This window comes from Alosa sapidissima, chromosome 23, assembly GCF_018492685.1.
Source record: "Alosa sapidissima isolate fAloSap1 chromosome 23, fAloSap1.pri, whole genome shotgun sequence".
Taxonomy (NCBI): Eukaryota; Metazoa; Chordata; class Actinopteri; order Clupeiformes; family Clupeidae; genus Alosa; species Alosa sapidissima.
The window spans coordinates 11,293,154-11,312,183 of record NC_055979.1 but is presented as its reverse complement, the minus strand read 5'-3'; the positions used below and the strand labels follow the sequence as shown (position 1 = coordinate 11,312,183).

Sequence of the window (19,030 nt, the reverse complement as noted above, 5' to 3'; positions counted from 1 at the left end):
GAGGAGTATACAGACACTGTAACCTCTTACATCACCAAGTGCATTGATGATGTGACCCACACAAAAGACATCATCACTCGGGCTAACTGGAAGCCATGGCTGACGGGATGTCCTCAGGCTGTTGAGGGCCAGAGACAAAGCCTACAGAGCTGGGGATGAAGCTGGCATGAGAACAGCAAGAGCCAACCTGTCCCGTGGCATCAAGGAAGCAAAAAAGGAATACACTCACAAGATAACCACCCACTTCAAAGACAGCAGGAACGCACAAAGCCTATGGCAGGGCATTCAGGCCATCACAGACTTCAAGCCCGCGCCACAGAGCTGTGAGAGCAACATCCCTCTGCTCAACAATCTGAACCGCTTCTTTGCTCGCTTTGAAGCACAAAACAGCACTTGCCCACAGAAGACCCCTCCCCCTCCACACGAGCAGCCCCTGTGCCTCTCTGCCGACAGCGTGAAGAGGACACTTGCTGCTATCAACACCCAAAAGGCAGCAGGCCCAGACAACATCCCAGGTCGTGCGCTGAAGGACTGCGCTGAGGAGCTTAAGGATGTCTTCACAGACATCTTTAACACTTCCCTGAAGCAAGCCGTCGTCCCATCATGTTTCAAAGCTGCTACCATCATACCTGTGCCGAAGAAAACTGCTCCACCCTGCTTCAATGACTACCGCCCCATGTCACTGACACCCATCATCATGAAGTGCTTTGAGCGGCTTGTCATGTCACACATCAAATCCATTCTCCCCCCCACCCTGGACCCCTTCCAGTTTGCATACAGAGCCAAACGGTCCACAGAGGATGCAATCTGCTCTGCCCTCCACCCAGCCCTCACCCACCTGGAAAAAAGAGACTCATATGTGAGATTGCTGTTTATAGACTTCAGTTCTGCATTCAACACCATAATACCACAACAACTCATCTGCAAACTTGACAAACTGGGACTCAGTACCTACCTCTGCAACTGGCTACTGGACTTCCTCTGTCAGAGGCCTCAAGTAGTACGTGTTGGCAATAATATCTCAAGCAGCATCACACTGAGCACGGGGGCCCCTCAAGGCTGTGTGCTCAGTTCGCTGCTCTTCACCCTGCTGACGCATGACTGCACTGCAACCTACAGCAACAACCACATAGTAAAATTTGCTGATGACACAACTCTGGTGGGTCTCATCACCAAGGGCGACGAGACTCAATACAGGTTGGAGGTCGACCTTCTGACCACGTGGTGCAGGGACAACAACCTCCTGCTGAACGTCAGCAAGACCAAGGAGATTGTTGTTGACTTCCGGAGAGGTCACACCCAACACCTGCCACTGACCATCGACGGTGCTGTGGTGGAGAGAGTGAGCAGCACCAAATTCCTGGGGGTGCACATCAGTGAAGACCTCTCCTGGACCACCAACACTGCATCACTGGCGAAGAAAGCTCAGCGCCGCCTGTACTTCCTGCGGAAACTCAGGCGAGCAAGTGCTCCACCAGCCATCATGACCACATTCTACCGAGGCACCATTGAGAGCATCCACTCCAGCTGTATCGCTGTGTGGGGCGGAAGCTGCACTGAATACAACAGGAAAGCCCTGCAGCGCATAGTGAACACAGCTGGAAGGATTATTGGTGCTTCACTCCCCTCCCTGAAGGACATTTACACCTCCCACCTGATGGTAATTTTGATACCATAGATTTAATAGAGACCCAGTCAGACCAATAGTATGAAAAATCAGGAACATGAGTTTATTTACAATGATGCGCATCAAGGGAGAGACAGCATGACTTCACCTAAAGATCCATCAACTGCTCTAACTAGACAAGGAAATAGTTAGGGTTTAAGTATCCTTCCAGGCTGACGGGAGATGGCGTTGGTCATCCCATCTCACGTGGACTACACTGAATCAGACCCTGATTAGTGGCAGCCTGGCAATCCGGAGCAGATAGCTACTGACGCAGCCATGCAGAACAGTGAAACACTGCAAAGTCATAATATTCCTGCTTATCTCTAAAAACAGTCACACAGAGATATACTCAGGGACAGTACAGATATCATACAGTCATTACATAGAATCATACTTTTAGTATCAAAGTGACCCACTAATGAGAAATGCAGAACATTAAACCACATATTGGAATATTGGACATAATGTTCTATTCCACTTTCTCTCACACCTCACCCGCAAGGCGACCACAATTGTGAGTGATGCAAGTCACCCCGCTCACAATTTGTTTGATCAACTGCCCTCTGGGAAGAGGTACAGAAGCCTGCGCTCCCGCACCACCAGACTCACCAACAGCTTCATACACCAGGCTGAACTCTCTCCCCCCTCCACCCTCAGCTACATAACATCCTGGACTTTGGACCCACAATGGCTGCCTTGCACTACTCCACTTGTACACTTGCACACTTTGCAACTTGTTGTTGTTGTCCTGAAAACACTTCTGAACACACTTCTGCTGCTCTTACATAACTTGCACTACTATGCCACTTGCATACTTAGGTCAAACAGAACTACCTCAGCCATTTATTGGCCTGACTTTTGCACTATTATATTGACTGTCTACTGTATGCACAATTTCACATTTTCAACTCAAATTTTGCTGCTCTTATTTTCTTCATTGTATGTGCCTTCTTATTTTTAATTTTTATATTGTTTACTTGAATGTTATGTTTGTCTGTGGACCTAATTGGTAAAATATGTCTTGTCTCCACCGTGGGATAGTGAAACGTAATTTCGATCTCTTTGTATGTCTTGACATGTGAAGAAATTGACAATAAAGCAGACTTTGACTTTGATAATGTCAGCGCAATATCCTAATGAAAATGAACAAATACCATAATATACAAACCAACAAGGTAAGGGAGAGATGAAATGTAAAGAGCAGTCCAGTCCAGGCAATATGGCGCACACACAAGGGACCAGGGGTTCTTTACGTGTTTCTCTGGCTACTTTAGGAGTCCCGGTCTGGCTCCAGGAGTGTTAACCCAAGGGGTTCAGCCAAATCTGACAGCCGCTTAGCTGCTCAGTCCAAGGATGGATCCCATTGATCCCACTCAAAGTCCCTGACCTACTCCAGGTCTAAATCCAGGTGAAAGGGGTTGAGGGTAGTTAGGTTAAAGATGAATTCTCCTGAAGTGTGGTTGTGCGGTCTAGTGATGGATTTTGTTGAAACATACATTGTATATAGTATTGGAGTTTGCACAGGTTACACATTTGAGGGATGCGTTTTAAACATGAAGTTCAACTGTGATCTAAATTGATGTTGTTCTTTTTGTTGTTACTGTATTACTCCGTAATGGAGTAAAAATAAATAAACGTTAAAATATGCTGAAATTTCCGCGTTCCCACAGGAGTTCCCGGCGACGTTATTCACGCTCACGGTCCTATCGGCGGTGCTCTAGCTCACGCTCCTACAGCGGAGAGTACCGGCGTCAGAGAAGCCACAGCCACTCCCCCATGTCAAACTGACGACGCCACATCGGAAACCGGGTAAGGAACCCTGGTACACTCCACACCAAGGCCTCTGCCCCTCTACTTAGCCACCTTTACTAACATGCAGGGGTGTCACTAGGTCGAAAACTATACTGGGGCACAGGTCAATCTAGTGATAATAATAATAATAATAATAATAATAATCTGCTGCCAAAGAGGCAACAGGAGCTAGTTAAAAACCTTAACTTATTTACTGGGGCACAGCAGTTCCTGGGGCACATGCCCAGTGAAAAGGGTCTTTTGATGCCCATGCTAACAACTCTTGTTGTTCTAGTCACTTAAAATCTGTAAAGGTCCAAATAGGAACATCCTGCTATTTTGCAGCACCTAATATGACATATGTATATTTTATTTGTGGCATAGGTTGTTTAAATCGTTAAATGTGTTCAGTAATTGCCTAGTACTTCATTAGATTCCAGTTATGGTGTTTGTTCAACTTTACAAAAGCTGGTTGTAAAACCCAATATAATGACCTGTAGAGTTGTCTTTTGCATATCCATTTGTAAGGGATTATTACAAGAGATTATAGAGGGGAAAATTATACGGCCAAATTGTAAGAGATTATTGACGGAAAAATGGCCAAGACATAATCGGCATCACCCATAGAAAAACCCATATGTGTCGACCTCTACCGTAGAGTTCTCTTTTGCATATCTATCTGTAAGAGAATATTTCAAGTACGTAAAAGATAACCTAGTCATGGAACAAAAGACCCGAGTGCAGTCTTATCATTTTGCCTGTCTGGCTGAATCCCCACTGATGTGATCCTTATGGTATACGCAATTACACATTACTGGTACTCTGATTTATAGACAAGTGAAAAACCAATCTGCAGTGATGTGTGTGAGTCAGTCAGCCTTTCATGCTTTTCTTAGTGGCTTCCCGAAGATTTCAGCCATGCCAAGCCACAGATACCAGGATCACAGGAGTGGACAGTGTTGTGATGACATTCAGAGCTTCCATGTTCTCTTAGTTCTCTGTTGTGGCCTTTTAGATTTAGATTCACATTTATTCATTTAGCAGACGCTTTTATCCAAAGCGACTTACGTCAATGATATTACAAGGGCCATTGTCCCTGGAACAACTCTGGGTCAAGTGCCTTGCTAAAGGACACAATAGTGGAAGAACCCACAACTTTTCTGGCTACTGCATGCTAGCCCAGCTCCTTAACCACTTCGCTACCAACCACTTCGCCCACGGTCCCACAGATGGACTCTTAAGTGGATGGAAAAGGTTTTTTGAACGAGTCATTAAAGCTAAGATCAAGTGTCGCTTAATGCCATGTTCTATTTAACATGGTGCTGACAGATGACCACAGTCACTGCAGGATGTCACTGGATGACGTCACTGGATGGTTTTCTTTCACACAAGCCAATGCGTCAGATCTCTTTGTGGTTGGTTAGAACTTGGCAGAAAGGTCAGGCATATAGGCAGTGGGTGTTTTAAATGGGAAGCATTTATCGAAGTAGTGGCTGCTCCAGTGACTTGATCACTATGGTGATGACCATTGCTTGTATGGCCTAAATATACTCCAAATCATGGATATGTGCGTGTGCATTCATGTCTCCAAAAGTTACTAGTTTGCTGTTGTGGACATGTCTCAGTGCGTAAGCTCAATTGCTCAATCACTCTGAAATCACTGTGAAAAAATATCTACGAGCTGTAGAGGTATTTTTCTCTTCCTATAGTTTAGGCTCTGTCCTCTTTCTGTGTAAATTGTATCTACTTTGGATAAAAGTGTATGCTAAATTAATATATAGTGTAAAAGGGTTTTTAATAAGAGGATGGCTCTGTTATGGCACAGAATACTACATTACTATATCCCTTTGAAGTTTTATTTTTCTTTATTTTAAATGTTTTTATTTTCTTTGTTTGAAGTTTTATAGACTCTAGAACTGTTTCTTTCCCTGTTCTCATTGGTCGCCTGTGCAAAATCCAAGGCCATCAAAAGAAAAAAACTTTGAGACACTTCTCTCTTTACTTTAAAAAAGGCCGGTTTTATATACACAACGTTGCTGATAGGAAAGCATCTCTATCACACCCACCAAATGACTAAATGACTCTCTTCTCTCTACCTCCTCTGTGCAGGCGAAACCAGATCCCAGCTGTTGTTTGGGTGTCTTCGGGCTGAGCCTGTACACGACCGAGCGGGACTTGAGGGAAGTCTTCTCCAAGTATGGCCCTCTTGAAGACGTGAGCATCGTCTATGACCAACAATCACGACGATCCAGGGGCTTCGCGTTTGTCTACTTCGAAAATCGCGAAGACGCTAAAGAGGTGCGATCAAATGCAGCGTGCGATTACTTTGGTAAAAAAAGGAAATAATGCAAGACTGTGCCGTTGTCAATGTAGTATATGCTCTCTTCTTTTTCTACAGGAATAGTATGGTTGTACTGTACATATAAGACAGTAGGAATGATGTCACAGACAGACTGAAATCTTGGTTGCGTTCAGCCCGGACAAAACGTAGTGACACGTTTGTTCCAACATAAACAATGGTGCGATGAACACTCTTTTCTTTTCATTTTTTCATTCTTATCTTTCATCTGAAAATTATGAGGTGGCTATGTGGTGGCCAGTGGGCACTGCCTTTTAAAAAGGCAGGTTTTATATACACAACGTTGCTGATAGGAAAGCATCTCTGTCACACCCAACAAATGATAGAAGACTTACAGTACAAGAAAGCCTTTTGTACATTGGTGCACACAGTTTTGACCAAACATGTCATGTTTATGAGATTAAACTTGCCCCTTCTATGCCTCTATTGTTAAGAACTTTTCTTCATCATTCTCTTGCCCTCTAAATCTACTGGCTTGTTGTAATTTTTCCTGTAAAAATATGTTTTTGTTGCAATAAATCGGGTAAACTACATAAAATGCGACATTTGCTTTAATTGAAGATGCCCACCCCAGGAATCTACATGGGTCGGCCCACCTAGTGAGTGGTTTTTAAAAACATCTTCACCTAACTTTTAGATATTTGATTTTGGATGTGCCAGAGGAACAGTCACTGGAAACTTTTTGGAGACAAATTGGAAACTATTTTAAATTGCATTATATTCTGGAATTAGACAGAAAAACATAAATATTTTTTTACATTTTGTTTTCCAAGTAATTTGAGCAGAAATGTAATTGTGTATTGTTATTTGATTTGTCTTTACTCAATCAAAACAACACAACTGCAAGTTGATTGATATTACCTGAAATAGCACAACTTTTTAATGTTTTTAAAAACAGAGATTGGAACCAAACGGTCGTCAATTGTAAACTTTAACATGACAACTGTTCATCTTCATAGGGCATTTCTTTATAAATGTGTTATTATGACCGCCGTGCAGCGAAGCGGCGGTCATATAGGTTTTTTCTTTTCTTTTTCGCATGCCCAAATTTCCGTCAATGATTCCCGGGACACTGAAAGACCGGGGTACACGAAACTTGGTGGGCATGTAACCCCACATGGATAGCATGGAACCATCGTTTTTCGTTTTGATCTGTAGCCCCCCCGCTGGACTGGACCCCCCGAAAGGAGGGTAGGGCAGACACAGTTTTCTGTGAATATCTCGAAAACCGTAGGGTTTAGGAGGACCATGTTTTTGTATGTTGATCTCAAGGGGCCATGTCAACCCATTCCATAACCACTCATTTCATGTATAGCGCCACCTAGTTAAACACAAAAAAGTAAAAATGAGGTGTTGTAATTGAAGGTATCTGTGACCTAACATAGTCAAAACTGCACGAAATTGGAAGTGTAGGATCATTATGACACCCTCTGTATGCACGCCAAGTTTTGTGGAATTCCGTTCATGGGGGGCCACACAATAAATTAATTTATGTTACTATACCCCAACTGGCCTGTAGGTGGCCGGAGACAGTTTTCTGTGAATATCTCGAGAACCGTAGGGCCTAGGAGGTCCACCTTTTTTATGTATGTTGGTCTTAAGGGGGCATGTCAACCCATCCCATTACCACTTATTTCATGAAGAGCGCCACCTAGTTAAAAATTAAAAAGCAAAAAATTAGGTGTTTTCATCACAATATCTCTGGCTGACAAGGTCAAAACTGCACAAAATTAAAAGTGTAGGATCATTATGACACCCTCCGAATGCATGCCAAGTTTTGTGTACTTTCGTTCATGGGGGGCCTTACAATAAAATAATTTATGTGTACATTTAGTGACGTACACCAACAAGGATTCCCGGGACACTGAAAGACCGGGGTACTCAAAACTTGGTGGGCATGTACCCCCACATGGATAGCATGGAACCGTCATTTTTCGTTTTGATCTGTAGCCCCCACGCTGAACTGTGTGGATAATGCAATTTAGTGAGACAGAATCATATAGGCCTTTCAACGTGATTTATTTTTGTGGAAAAAATGTGCTGGACTGGGCGGCGGTCATATTTTGTACCGCTCGGCGGTACATCTAGTTTGACCAGCAATGATCCTCGCTCAGCCTCTTAAATGTAGGGTTAGCAATGCTGGATGATGTGTTGTTGAATTTGTTAATGTGTCTTAGCAGACGCTTTTGTCCAACATTATATTTAAACCAAAGATGAAACAAAACACACTAGAGCAATAGCTCACTCATGCTCCCTGAAAAACTCCAGAGTGTTTTGTTATTGTTTCGGGGACGGGCTGCCCTTACTTTGTTTGTTTCCAATTCATGGAGCCAGGGCTGTGTAGGAAGACCATTTTTTGCAATGTTCTTAGAGAATAGAGAGCTAGCTGATCTTGAGTAGATATTCACTGAATGTTATAAAAAGTTAGAACAAGACAAATCATTTAGCATCACTTACCCTACCTTTAAGCAAAGTATGATATATTGGCATCAAACTATGCATCCTTCAAAGAAACCAGTGGCTAGTTTTCAAAACACAACTCCTTGGCCACTGGGCAGGCTGTGTGGCTGCTCTCATGGCTGACGACCAAATGTGCTCTTGTCGGATCCGGTGCACAAAAACAGTCTGGATTGTGGTGTGAATCAATCTGACTGTGGGTCTTTACTTTGGTGTCCGTTAGTGGCGGTGGTTCCAGCAGTTCCCGATGTCGTGATTACTACGACCGTGGTTACGAGCGAGGGTGTGACCAGGGATACGACTGCTACGATGACCAGGACTACTACCGGTCCTACAGGTGAGTGGAAAGAGTGTATTTTGATTAGCCAGTCTGTGTCTGAAAAGCTGATTATCTTGAAGTACTCTCCATTATGTAAATGGTAATATGGAGGGTGCCACGGGTCATATCTGTGACGTGTTGCTGGGTGACCCTGGCCACTGAGGTGTGCTTCAGTCCGAGTGTGAAGAGATGACCAATCACATTGTGTCTCATCACAGGCGAAGGTCCCCATCTCTGTACTACGGTCGCGGGGCATACAGATCCAGGTCGCGGTCTAACTCTCCACGTAAGTGAGGACCACTGCTGTTACTAGTACATTAGTCAATGTTAGTTATACATTTAGAATCTGTTTTTTATGTCTGTTGTGACATTGAGCCTTGTACTCAATTTCTAGACCTGCCTATATCCTTTTCATGTATTTATTCATGTTTGTCTTCACATTTATTCGTAATGTATCTACAACTTTTTTTGTGAAATAGAACCTTAACAGTCCAAAGTCCTAAAAGAACCTTAACGGTCCAAAGTCTTAACATGTCTTGTACAACACAACAATTAGGCTTTTGCGTTTCAAAAACATGCAAATGTTGAATTTATTGTCAATCCCCCGTAAATGTAATGAGTTAGTGATGACTACGTCTACTACATTTGATGACTGTGTAATTATTGGTCATCAAGAAAGATTTTTGTTTCTACAGGCCACTATTGAGGGGTCACCAGACAGTGGTCATGTTTTACTGAAGACGAGTACAGTGGGCCTGAGTAAGGGGTTGTTGATATTGGGAACAGAGGGCCAAATTTCAATGTCAAATTCTCCAACAGATGGTAACTGACCTGCGTGACAATAGATAGATGTTTTCTTGTGTTTACCAAGTCAGTGTATTGTGAAAAGTCTGTAATTCCTGATATGTTGTTTTGAATGTACTAACCTTTGTCTCCCCTTTTTAAGTGATGAGTTTTGTTCACTCATTTGATCGTTTTCTTTTTGTTTTTGTAGCACGGTGCTCTGTAGCCATGTTGTTATCCTAAAGCAATAAAATGCTGCGTATTGCTACAGTTTAGGTGTTGGTGTCCTTCTTCGTGTAGCTTGGGATGATTGCTTTCTTGATGTAGTAATAAGGTGTGTCTTTTTCTACAATGTGGAGTTGATTTTTGCACATTTTGTTAAAGATTGGAGATTATACCTTAGCCACAGTATTTTAATTCAATTGTTAACTCAATTAAATCCATACAACTATAGCTGTCTATGCTGCACCTTACTTAAACTTCAGCTTGGTTTAAACAGTAGAAGCTGTATTAAATTTAAAGTTAAATATATCGAACCTCTTCATTTGCCCACTTTGTTTGGTGCATTGAAGGAAGGAGGGTTGGACTAAAAAAATAAGTAAAATTAAATTTTTGGCTTTTAAAATTAATATCAAAATATAGATGTGCTCATCTATAACCCCATCATTCTAGATTTTTTTTTTCCAAACAGAACTATTTAAATTATGGTGAAAATCCCTGTTTTTCAGAAAAACACATTGCAATGCCAAATATAGTAAAGTTCTAAAGGCACCAAGAGGTCAGGGGGCCCTGAAACCAGGGATGGATTACTGCACGGGCCTACCGGGCCCAGGTCCAGGGGCCCAAGAGGTCAGGGGGCCCTGAAACCCAAGCATTTGCATGGAATCATTGCCTCAATATCAACAAATCAGGATGTAGGCTATGTATCTGATTTAATTTAGTATTGGCCATCCCCAAAATGCACCAGAATACAGGAAATCACCTCAAACAAATTAAAAAAATTCTGGGGGAGGACTCCCAAACCCCCACTCCCACATATGCGACAATTAGTGGGGGGCCCTTAATACATCTAGGCCCAGGGGCCCAAAAGTTCATAATCCGTCCATGGCTAAAGGCAACATCATTTGTTTCTTTTGGTTGCGGATTCAAGGATGAGTTAATTATATTTAAATTATGATACATTTTGACTATATACATGGACGGATTATGAACCACTGGGCCCTAGGCACAGACATGAAAACCCCACCCCCCCTTAAATGGTGACTTCTGGCAAGTTTTGTGGAAATGAATTTAAGGCATCTTGCTGTGAAAAAAGATGGCAATTACAAAGCATGATTATCACACATAGTGTGGCCCATGTTATTTGACTGAGGGGCCCCATTCAGATATCAGGAGTGAATAACATCCCCCATAGTCTATGATTAGGGGCCCTAATAAGATATATCACATAACATAACCTGTGCTATTTGACTGAGGGGCCTTATTCAGATATCAGGGGTGGTGAACATAGTAGTGACTTCACACAGAGGCTTAAACTACAGGGCCCCCTGAGCCCTTGTGCCCCTGGGCCTGGGCCCAGTAGGCCCATTCAGTAATCCATCCCTGACTATACTGTATATCCTTGTATGGGTAAAAAATCTCATCAACTGCCTCGTTTTCCCGAGATCCTCTTTGCTAATTTTTTTGCCAAATCTGAAGTTTTAAACACATAAAACACATAATTATGCTAAACGATTCCAATTGGATTTAATTAACCCTTTTAAGTTACATTTTGTTGTCTCATTCAAGATGAAGATAGACTGTATCACTTTATCTTTAAGTGTGTAAAAAATATACATCTCCATGACTGGCTGCAAAGGTTTAAGATTTGGAGGCAAGCTTTAACACTGCTTTTTGCCAAACGCCAAAGAAAGAGACGATGGGGCCTACCTACCATTTAATGGCTACAAATATTGAGTGCATAGTATGCTGCGTTTTGCTCTCGGTTTAGCGAGTAGTCATGTCTAAGGCTTTTAGTCATATGACATACATAGGCCATGTCGCTTGTTTACTCCTCTGCATTGGCCAAGAGGCTTCTATTATTGGCAGGGTTTGTGTTTTTAAATAAATACATGTATAAAAACACACAAAAAATGCCCATTTGAAAATATCCTGGGTGCATGACGTAGGCCTTGCATTAGGCATTTCCTTGTCCTAACAATACTCCAGCAGTGCGTTTTCTTACGGTTCCATCTTATCACGTGTAATGAAACTCGATTATCAGAACATTTACGAATCACATACAAAACATGTATTGCTTGAAGTAGGTCTATAAAGAGTATAGAGAATTCAACAGCATGGGTTCAAGACCTTGATATGGAGCTGGACTGCAGCAGAACTGAATGTGGCAATTTCTCTTTAGTAGGCGAGGTGCTGGGAGCCTTCATTGGGACAGCTTTTTCAATGTGCGCCTGTACACTGCCGTGCCGTAGCCTACGCCCCGCCATCTATCGGAGGTACTCTAGCTCATGCGCGGTGGGCGTGTTCTTCCCGCGGCACAATCATTCTGCAGGGGAGTGTGCGAACCGCTCGTCTAAACGGGGAATACCCACATCTTGTACTTTATGGTGATGGGCAGTTGCAGTGAATATCCATGTTAAAATTACGCAACTTACTTTTTGTTGTGATTACGCTTTTGCCTCAGACATAATTTCCATGCGTTTTCTGTTTTGTCTCCTGCTGTAATTATTTTCTCTATTAAATTGACTTTTCATCGGTTGTTATAATTGAAGGTAAAGATGAGCTCAATTCCTCCCATACAGATAACTAACCCTTAAAGGCTATATATATCATTATCAATTATCTCCTTTGCCATACCCCCTGAAGTAGCCAAACTATGCCCTAATGATGTACATGGCTTTCTGGTTTGTATGCATCCATCCACGAGATAGTTCAGCAGTTAATCGGCATTGTGTGCTCCTGTAATTAAATGAATGATCGGCGCGTAAAGGTGTGTCCTAAACCACCAACCTTCCATTTTTGTTGTTGTCATTGTACTCGTTCGTATAGGCTATCCTGCTATTTGGCTAGATGTTTGGCAACGCTTCCTTAGACATATCTTTCTCAAAATACTTTCACATTAGCCTTTATTCAAAGGCGGTGCTTGTACCCATGGAGTGACGTTGAAACGTAACGACTTTTTGTACCTCAGTCAGAAGTGATTTACTAGGAGCGGAGTTGGCGTCGAGGTCTGGCTCATACTATTTTTATATATATAACTTTTTGATTCCATCTTTCATTTGCTTAGTTGCCAGTTTAGTTCTTACTGCGGTGTGATTTGGTGTGTACTTGTATCATTTAGTGGATCATGAACAAACTGTACGTGGGGAATCTAAGTCCTACGGTCACGGTGGAGGACTTGAAGCAGCTCTTTGACGAAAGGAAGCTTCCCGTGGCCGATCAGGTTCTGTTGAAAAGCGGGTATGCCTTCGTGGATTTCCCAGATCAGAAATGTGCCATTAAAGCCATTGAGACTTTGTCAGGTAAGGTTTTACTCACCTTATATGTTACAAGGGTGGCAATTATTTTGGGGGGTAAAACTAGTGTGGAACGCCGTGGAAATATTGCATGACAGATTTTACAAGCATTCTTCATTTGACGTATAGGCTACTGTAGCCAGTTGCCTACATCAACGACAGCGCATGGGAAAACATAGGCTAGTTGTCACACGTTTGTGGAATTGGGGAGAATACAGTGGATGTACAGATAAACCACGTGAATGCGATGAAAAGTAAACTTCACTCCACGCAGTGGTATCACGCTCCAAATCAAGGAATAAGCTCAAATCTCATGGGGGATGCTTCTTGGCATTTGGCAGCGTTTGCGGGGTGGTCCAAAGCAGAGAGGTTGGCTTAATCATTTTTCAGTCATTTTTTGACCCGAATTTATTGAAAAGACCAGGTAAAAGTAATTTAAAATGCACTTTAATCTATGCGTACGTGCAGTCCTCTGGCAGGTATCTACGAGGTGTCCAGAACATAGGTGCCGTAGGACATAGGCTATAGGATAAGATATTGAGGTAGCTAATGTGATGAGGTATAGCTGGAACACACGGCTAGCAGACATATTCACAAATCAACAATTGGTTAACTAAATGATCGCCACTTATTAAGTTGCTGCAGACTATTGTGCCAGCGCATGGGCGTCAACAAGCAATCCTTGTCAGAAAGACAGAGAATAGTTTGTTCAGTACATTACAAACAACAATAATCTGTATTTGTTAGTGTAATATGTTAACATACAGTATACCCATGAGCGAGTGTCGGTGGGAGGAGAAAGCGTGGCCTCCCCATCGATTCAATTCACCCTTCTTGTTTCATGTGTAGACCAGAAATTTGGCACGCATTATTACACACATATATTTACGAAAGACCTCCAAGTAAACGCATTCTAAAATGTAAAATAAACAGAATAATTTAGGTTACCTCTACTAGGCCTAATCTGTAATCTCTATAATTTAGGTTCAGAATACGACGATGGCATCACAGGTTATGACAACATAAAGCAATTTAGTCTAATGCGCGACTGTAAAGTTGGTTATACATTTTTGTAAGTATTGTATCGTAATTTTCTTTTACAGGAAAAGCTGAGTTACACGGGAAAGTAATTGAGGTCGACTATTCAGTTCCGAAAAAACTAAGGTAACGTTTATTTGTCACTGACTCCTAAGTGATATAAAACAGTATGGTGCACAGAGCCGAAAATCTGCATGTGATGTGACAATTTAAAAATGTTCTGATGTGTGCAAACGAGTTTTGTTTATTTGCTTAAAAATGTCGCCATTATGTAACAGCTGCACGCTGTTTACGAACAGTCGAACAAGTGATATCTATCTAAAATATTATTAACGAGACAAGTTAACGGCGTAGCCATTATGGTTGTGGATTTATTGCGATTTGTCTTTGAAAAATGCCATTTTAAGAAAACGTAAGATGCCAGCGAATACTTCCTGTTGAAGTTGTGTGTTTCAATGTTTCCCCACCTCTTTGTTACTTGTGTAACAGAATAGGCCTACCACTAAATGGATTGGGTGGTTTGTGACAGGTTTCCATCATGTGTTTGGTTCGTCTTTTGCCCTTAGATATGTAGCCTATAGTAAATAATTGTTAATTCGGTGGGCAGGATATTATATGAAGGGGCATACATGTGGTATTTAAAAACGTCATTTGCTGAATATGCTAGGTGTTTAATTTATTTATTTATTTTAATTTAGTTTTAAATGTATACTTTTAGGACGAAAAGAGCTGTTCAGAAGAGTGGGGACTAGAAATGGATGATGTTAGAATTTATTTACATTAGGGTCCAAATGGCGAGATAACGTGTTTTGTAAGGGCAACCTCACGCTTCAGCTAACAGACTTTAAGAAAAGTATCACTGCAAACCTTTGTATGTGCTTTGCCATATCAATCGAAAATTATATAGGCCTATTAATCGCGGAATATTGGTGTTTATTTCAGTGATCAGGAAGCTAAAGCTACAACATGGCTGACTGTTTGTCTTTCTTCACAGGCCGGGCTTGCAGCCTAGTTCTGTAGGCCTCGGTGTCTGTCCCTAGTAGGCACACAGCATGGCCTGTAATATCTTAAGCTAAGCAGACTATCCTGTTCATTCATAATATAGCCACGCGCAGTGGACACGTCAAGTCATACTGAGTGTGTTAGATCGTTTTGGATATGCTATAGTGGCTTTCGGAGGGGCTTTAACATGACCCTGCGCACTGACTACTGCTCTGCTCCACACCACGTGACTCTATACATTCCTCGTCTACGTCCTTCATGTAAACACACCGTCACTTTCAACAGAACCTCCTCCTTTATGTATGCTAACACAACTAGGAGAAATGTGCGTAAATGTATTAGACTTTTTAGACCACATTTTTTGCTACCATGCAAGATGGCTACATGGACCACACAACCAGCTAAATGCTTCGAATTTACACTCTTTTCAAATAGAGGTGCCATTTTCTTCGGTGAGAAACTAGCACACAATTTCTGTTAAATCAATGGATTTGATTTGAGGGCGTAATGCAGGATCTCTTCGCGACCATTCTTTTAATGCATTTCTATCATGGCTGGACTGTGGAAAGACGCACATTTAGGTTAATATGTATCCACAATTGTAGATGGCTACAGGGGGAATATATTCAAAGCAAAGTACGGCTGGGTATGTTGCCTACGTTGCGTATGCTGAGGAAATAAAGCGACTGTATAGGCCACACGAGATAAAAACAAAACGCCTTTAGAAGTAATTTAAATGTCTCATTTGGGGTAATTATAAAGCCATATATCTAGGGAAATACTGATATTTTATGAGTACTATTAACGGCTACGTATTATGCAGGTATCTCTTTTATTGGCCATTAATCTGATTACTAAAGTGTAGAATGCAGCAGAGAGCATTAAATTGCCCTGAACCAAGTCAGATGAGCACACTTATGGAACACTACAAACTATTTGGTTGGTTATTATATGCATGATACTGTTTTTTTACATCTAGATTAGATTGAGATTGGATCAATTGTGTCATTTGAACACAGTTACAGTTTTTCCAAATCCAAAAACACAAACACAATGGGCAAAACCTCTCTCCTGCAAAATGAAACTTTACATTCAAAACAATGTTATTTCTTCTCAAAATGGTATTTTGTTTTCAAATGACACACACAAACCATCATATGAATAGACATTTATAAGAACCAGTTGAACACTCACATGCTCAATGTAAAACACTATGATGAATGGAAAACACTTATTCTCCATTAATCATAATGACTTAGGCCTTTTTTGTTCAATGTTACACTTACTACAGACAGTACACACATAAATGTGTTGTAAAATATTTGAGAATATTGTTTTTATACTCAGAACACACAAATACACTGTAAAAAATATATTTTATTCTTCCAAACAAAAACAATACACAGTGTACACCCCAACCAACATAAAGTTGCACATACAGTGGTCTACATACAAAACAACAAAATAATTTACTGTATACAGTTACAGTAAAAAAAAACCTATGCTGCATCCCCTTCTGTTTCGGTCTGGCCACAGCACCTCATCCACATCACAAGCATTATGTTAAAGCTCTGATTGCTAATTGTAAAACTGTGACAGGTGTTTGCCCATGTAATGGGTCAGTGTGCATAGTAGGACACATTTTAGAATTTGAATGGCAGTGTGTTTCTTGTGAAAACAAGAGATTTTCTCCATGAAAATTGTACCAAATGCAGAGAATTGTGTGTAGTGTTGTGAAAAAAGTGTGTTTTACAACTGCAATTTGAGTGTAAAGCAGGAATTGTGCTTGTAGTTTAGCAGAATTGGTTCAGGGGCTTAGTGCATGAGTTACATGTGGTCATTGTGTATCAAGTACCAATTGTTGTGTGTAAACATTTGAGAAAAACTTTAAATGTAATTTGAAATGTGGTATCTTACTTAATGAATAAAGGTGGCTTAAAGCTGATGATACATGGGGTAACTTTTTTTTTAACAATGTTGCTGCAATGTTTCTCACTGTTCGGGCATGTTCCCATTGATATTGGGCAATTTTTAATTTCTAGAGAATTTTAATTATCAGTAGGCAAATCGTCATTATCATACAATAAAAATAAATGGAACTGGTTATAGGGTTGCCCAGCAACATTGCTCTAATAGTTTACCCATGAATCATCCCCTTAAATCTACTTTGCACAACCTTAAGGCAGTCTCATGGTAGCTTGACCTGGGATGGGATGATTATAAATGTTTCAGTTGCAAGACTGTTGCTAGGCATTGTCTTACCTGTGAGTACAATCAGCTGAGGTATCACTGCATGCAAAATAGATAGATAAAACTGTATTTCAATCAGAAAGAAAAGATTATAGCTTATTTCACATTCTGAAAATTATTAGATGTTTTTCCCTCTGAAAGAGTGCATGATTTTTGTTACTAGAAATCACTGTCTAATTATGCTTATCGATTTCACATAAAAAACATCAAAAGATGATTTATATACAACTAGTGAAATGACAAAAAAGGCAGTTGTTTCAGATATTTGATTTCAATTGTTTGTACAAATTTTAGACATGCATCACAGAATTTCAGTATCAGTGAATGTTTCAAGATGCATACTCCCATTATAGATGGGCCTTATTTTGGTGGTACATTTCAGAGGTTTTTATACGTAAAAGAAGGAAAATGTATTCGTTTCTGATAATTTTTAGAACTTATATTCATCTATACTTACAGAATATGAGCTGTTAATTAAGATGAACAACATCTGGTTTTGATAAGAAAGCAGTTGTGTTAAGTCAAGTATATTTAAAGATATTGTTCAGTAATTTTGAATTCATTTGATCATGCATTTTATTTATGTCTAAGGCAATGCTCATGTGAGTTGCAAAAAGGTAATTCTGAAACCACTTACATCAATGCTTCAAGATCTCACAAAACTGTATTGGCTTTCATGGTTTTTGGAGATCTAAATCAAGGGGACATTATTTACAGTTAAAATAATTATCATTGATGTTTGATATTTGTTTTTTAGTTCTATATTTGTGAAAAACATTATGCTACATACATATTGAAACATTTATTTTCAGGGCTAAAATTTAACACTAATAATGAAAGTGTTTTCTTTATGAACTTTTGTGAAAAACTCTTGGGGTAACTCTTTTGTGAAAATCTCTTAAGTATTTAAGAATGATGCTTATGGATTTAAGATCCTTAGATAATATTGATTTAAGAGATGCTTCATCTTTCAGAGAAAAAGAAGCAGAAACTAGAGTAGATTTAGAACTGTGTGTGTGCGTGCACGCATGTATGTGTGTGTGTGCGTGCACGCATGTATGTGTGTGTGTGTGTGTGCACGCATGTATGTGTGTGTGTGCGTGCACGCATGTATGTGTGTGTGTGTGTGCCATGCTTGCTTTGGTGGGCGAATGTGTAGTTGTGTCAGCCAACTCAGAGAGAGAGAGAGAGAGAGAGAGAGAGAGAGCAACTGGGCATGTGTGTCAGTGCCACAGGTGGAAGGAGTCCAAACGATCTGTCCCTTACACCCCTCACCCCCCCCCCCCCAATCCCCCACTCTCTCTGTGCCTGGATTTTAGTGTATGGCGAGAACTGAGATAACCACTGGGCATTCTGCTGAGCAAGAGGGTCACTCTAGTCTGCAAGCTTCACCGAGGGGGTCATTTCTTATCCTACGTCCCTATTTTCAATTTAGACATGGACTCTGTGCGACTAATTAGGTGCGAAGTGACCGCAGCACAACTGACAACTGCTGGTGTGGATGCCAGGTGCCCAAACAAGAGATATGCTCATACTATTAACTATGCTGTGGGCATGTGCACAGCAGAACTAAGAAGTGAGATGGAACCAAGTGAATTTTTCCCCGACTCACTGTCTGTATTTCTGTTTGAAAGTGGATCTCAAGTATGTGCTCAGGCTGAGGTGTTCACCTTTTGCCTATTTCTAGCTAGAGTATATGGATGCAGCCAATGTGACTATTAGCTGGTTTTGCACGTCTTGTATATTTGACAACAATTTCTCATGAATTTGTTTTAGAGTGTCGTTCTCTGCTTTGCATTCCATCAAACAGATGTACACAGTACATTTAGCCCTTTTGCCTTTTGCTT

At 41.0% G+C, this 19,030-nt stretch overlaps 1 protein-coding gene and 1 pseudogene across 5 annotated transcripts in view; both read left to right on the top strand.

Annotated features, from left to right (window-relative positions):
- Positions 1 to 2,811: 2,811 nt before the first annotated feature.
- Positions 2,812 to 9,648, top strand: LOC121699035 (annotated as a pseudogene).
- A 2,746-nt stretch (positions 9,649 to 12,394) lies between these two features.
- LOC121698293 (insulin-like growth factor 2 mRNA-binding protein 2) overlaps positions 12,395 to 19,030 on the top strand; it is a 49,913-nt gene continuing 43,277 nt past the window's right edge. Inside the window, exons 1-3 of one of the 5 annotated variants that reach the window (XM_042080277.1) lie at positions 12,396 to 12,605; positions 12,719 to 12,899; positions 13,997 to 14,057. In XM_042080277.1, the coding sequence (XP_041936211.1) occupies positions 12,725 to 12,899; positions 13,997 to 14,057 (236 nt within the window). In that variant the 5' untranslated portion in view covers positions 12,396 to 12,605; positions 12,719 to 12,724. Of the gene's footprint in view, positions 12,900 to 13,996; positions 14,058 to 19,030 lie in introns of all 5 variants that reach the window. The other 4 variants (XM_042080279.1, XM_042080276.1, XM_042080281.1 and 1 more) reach the window with 4 other exon arrangements.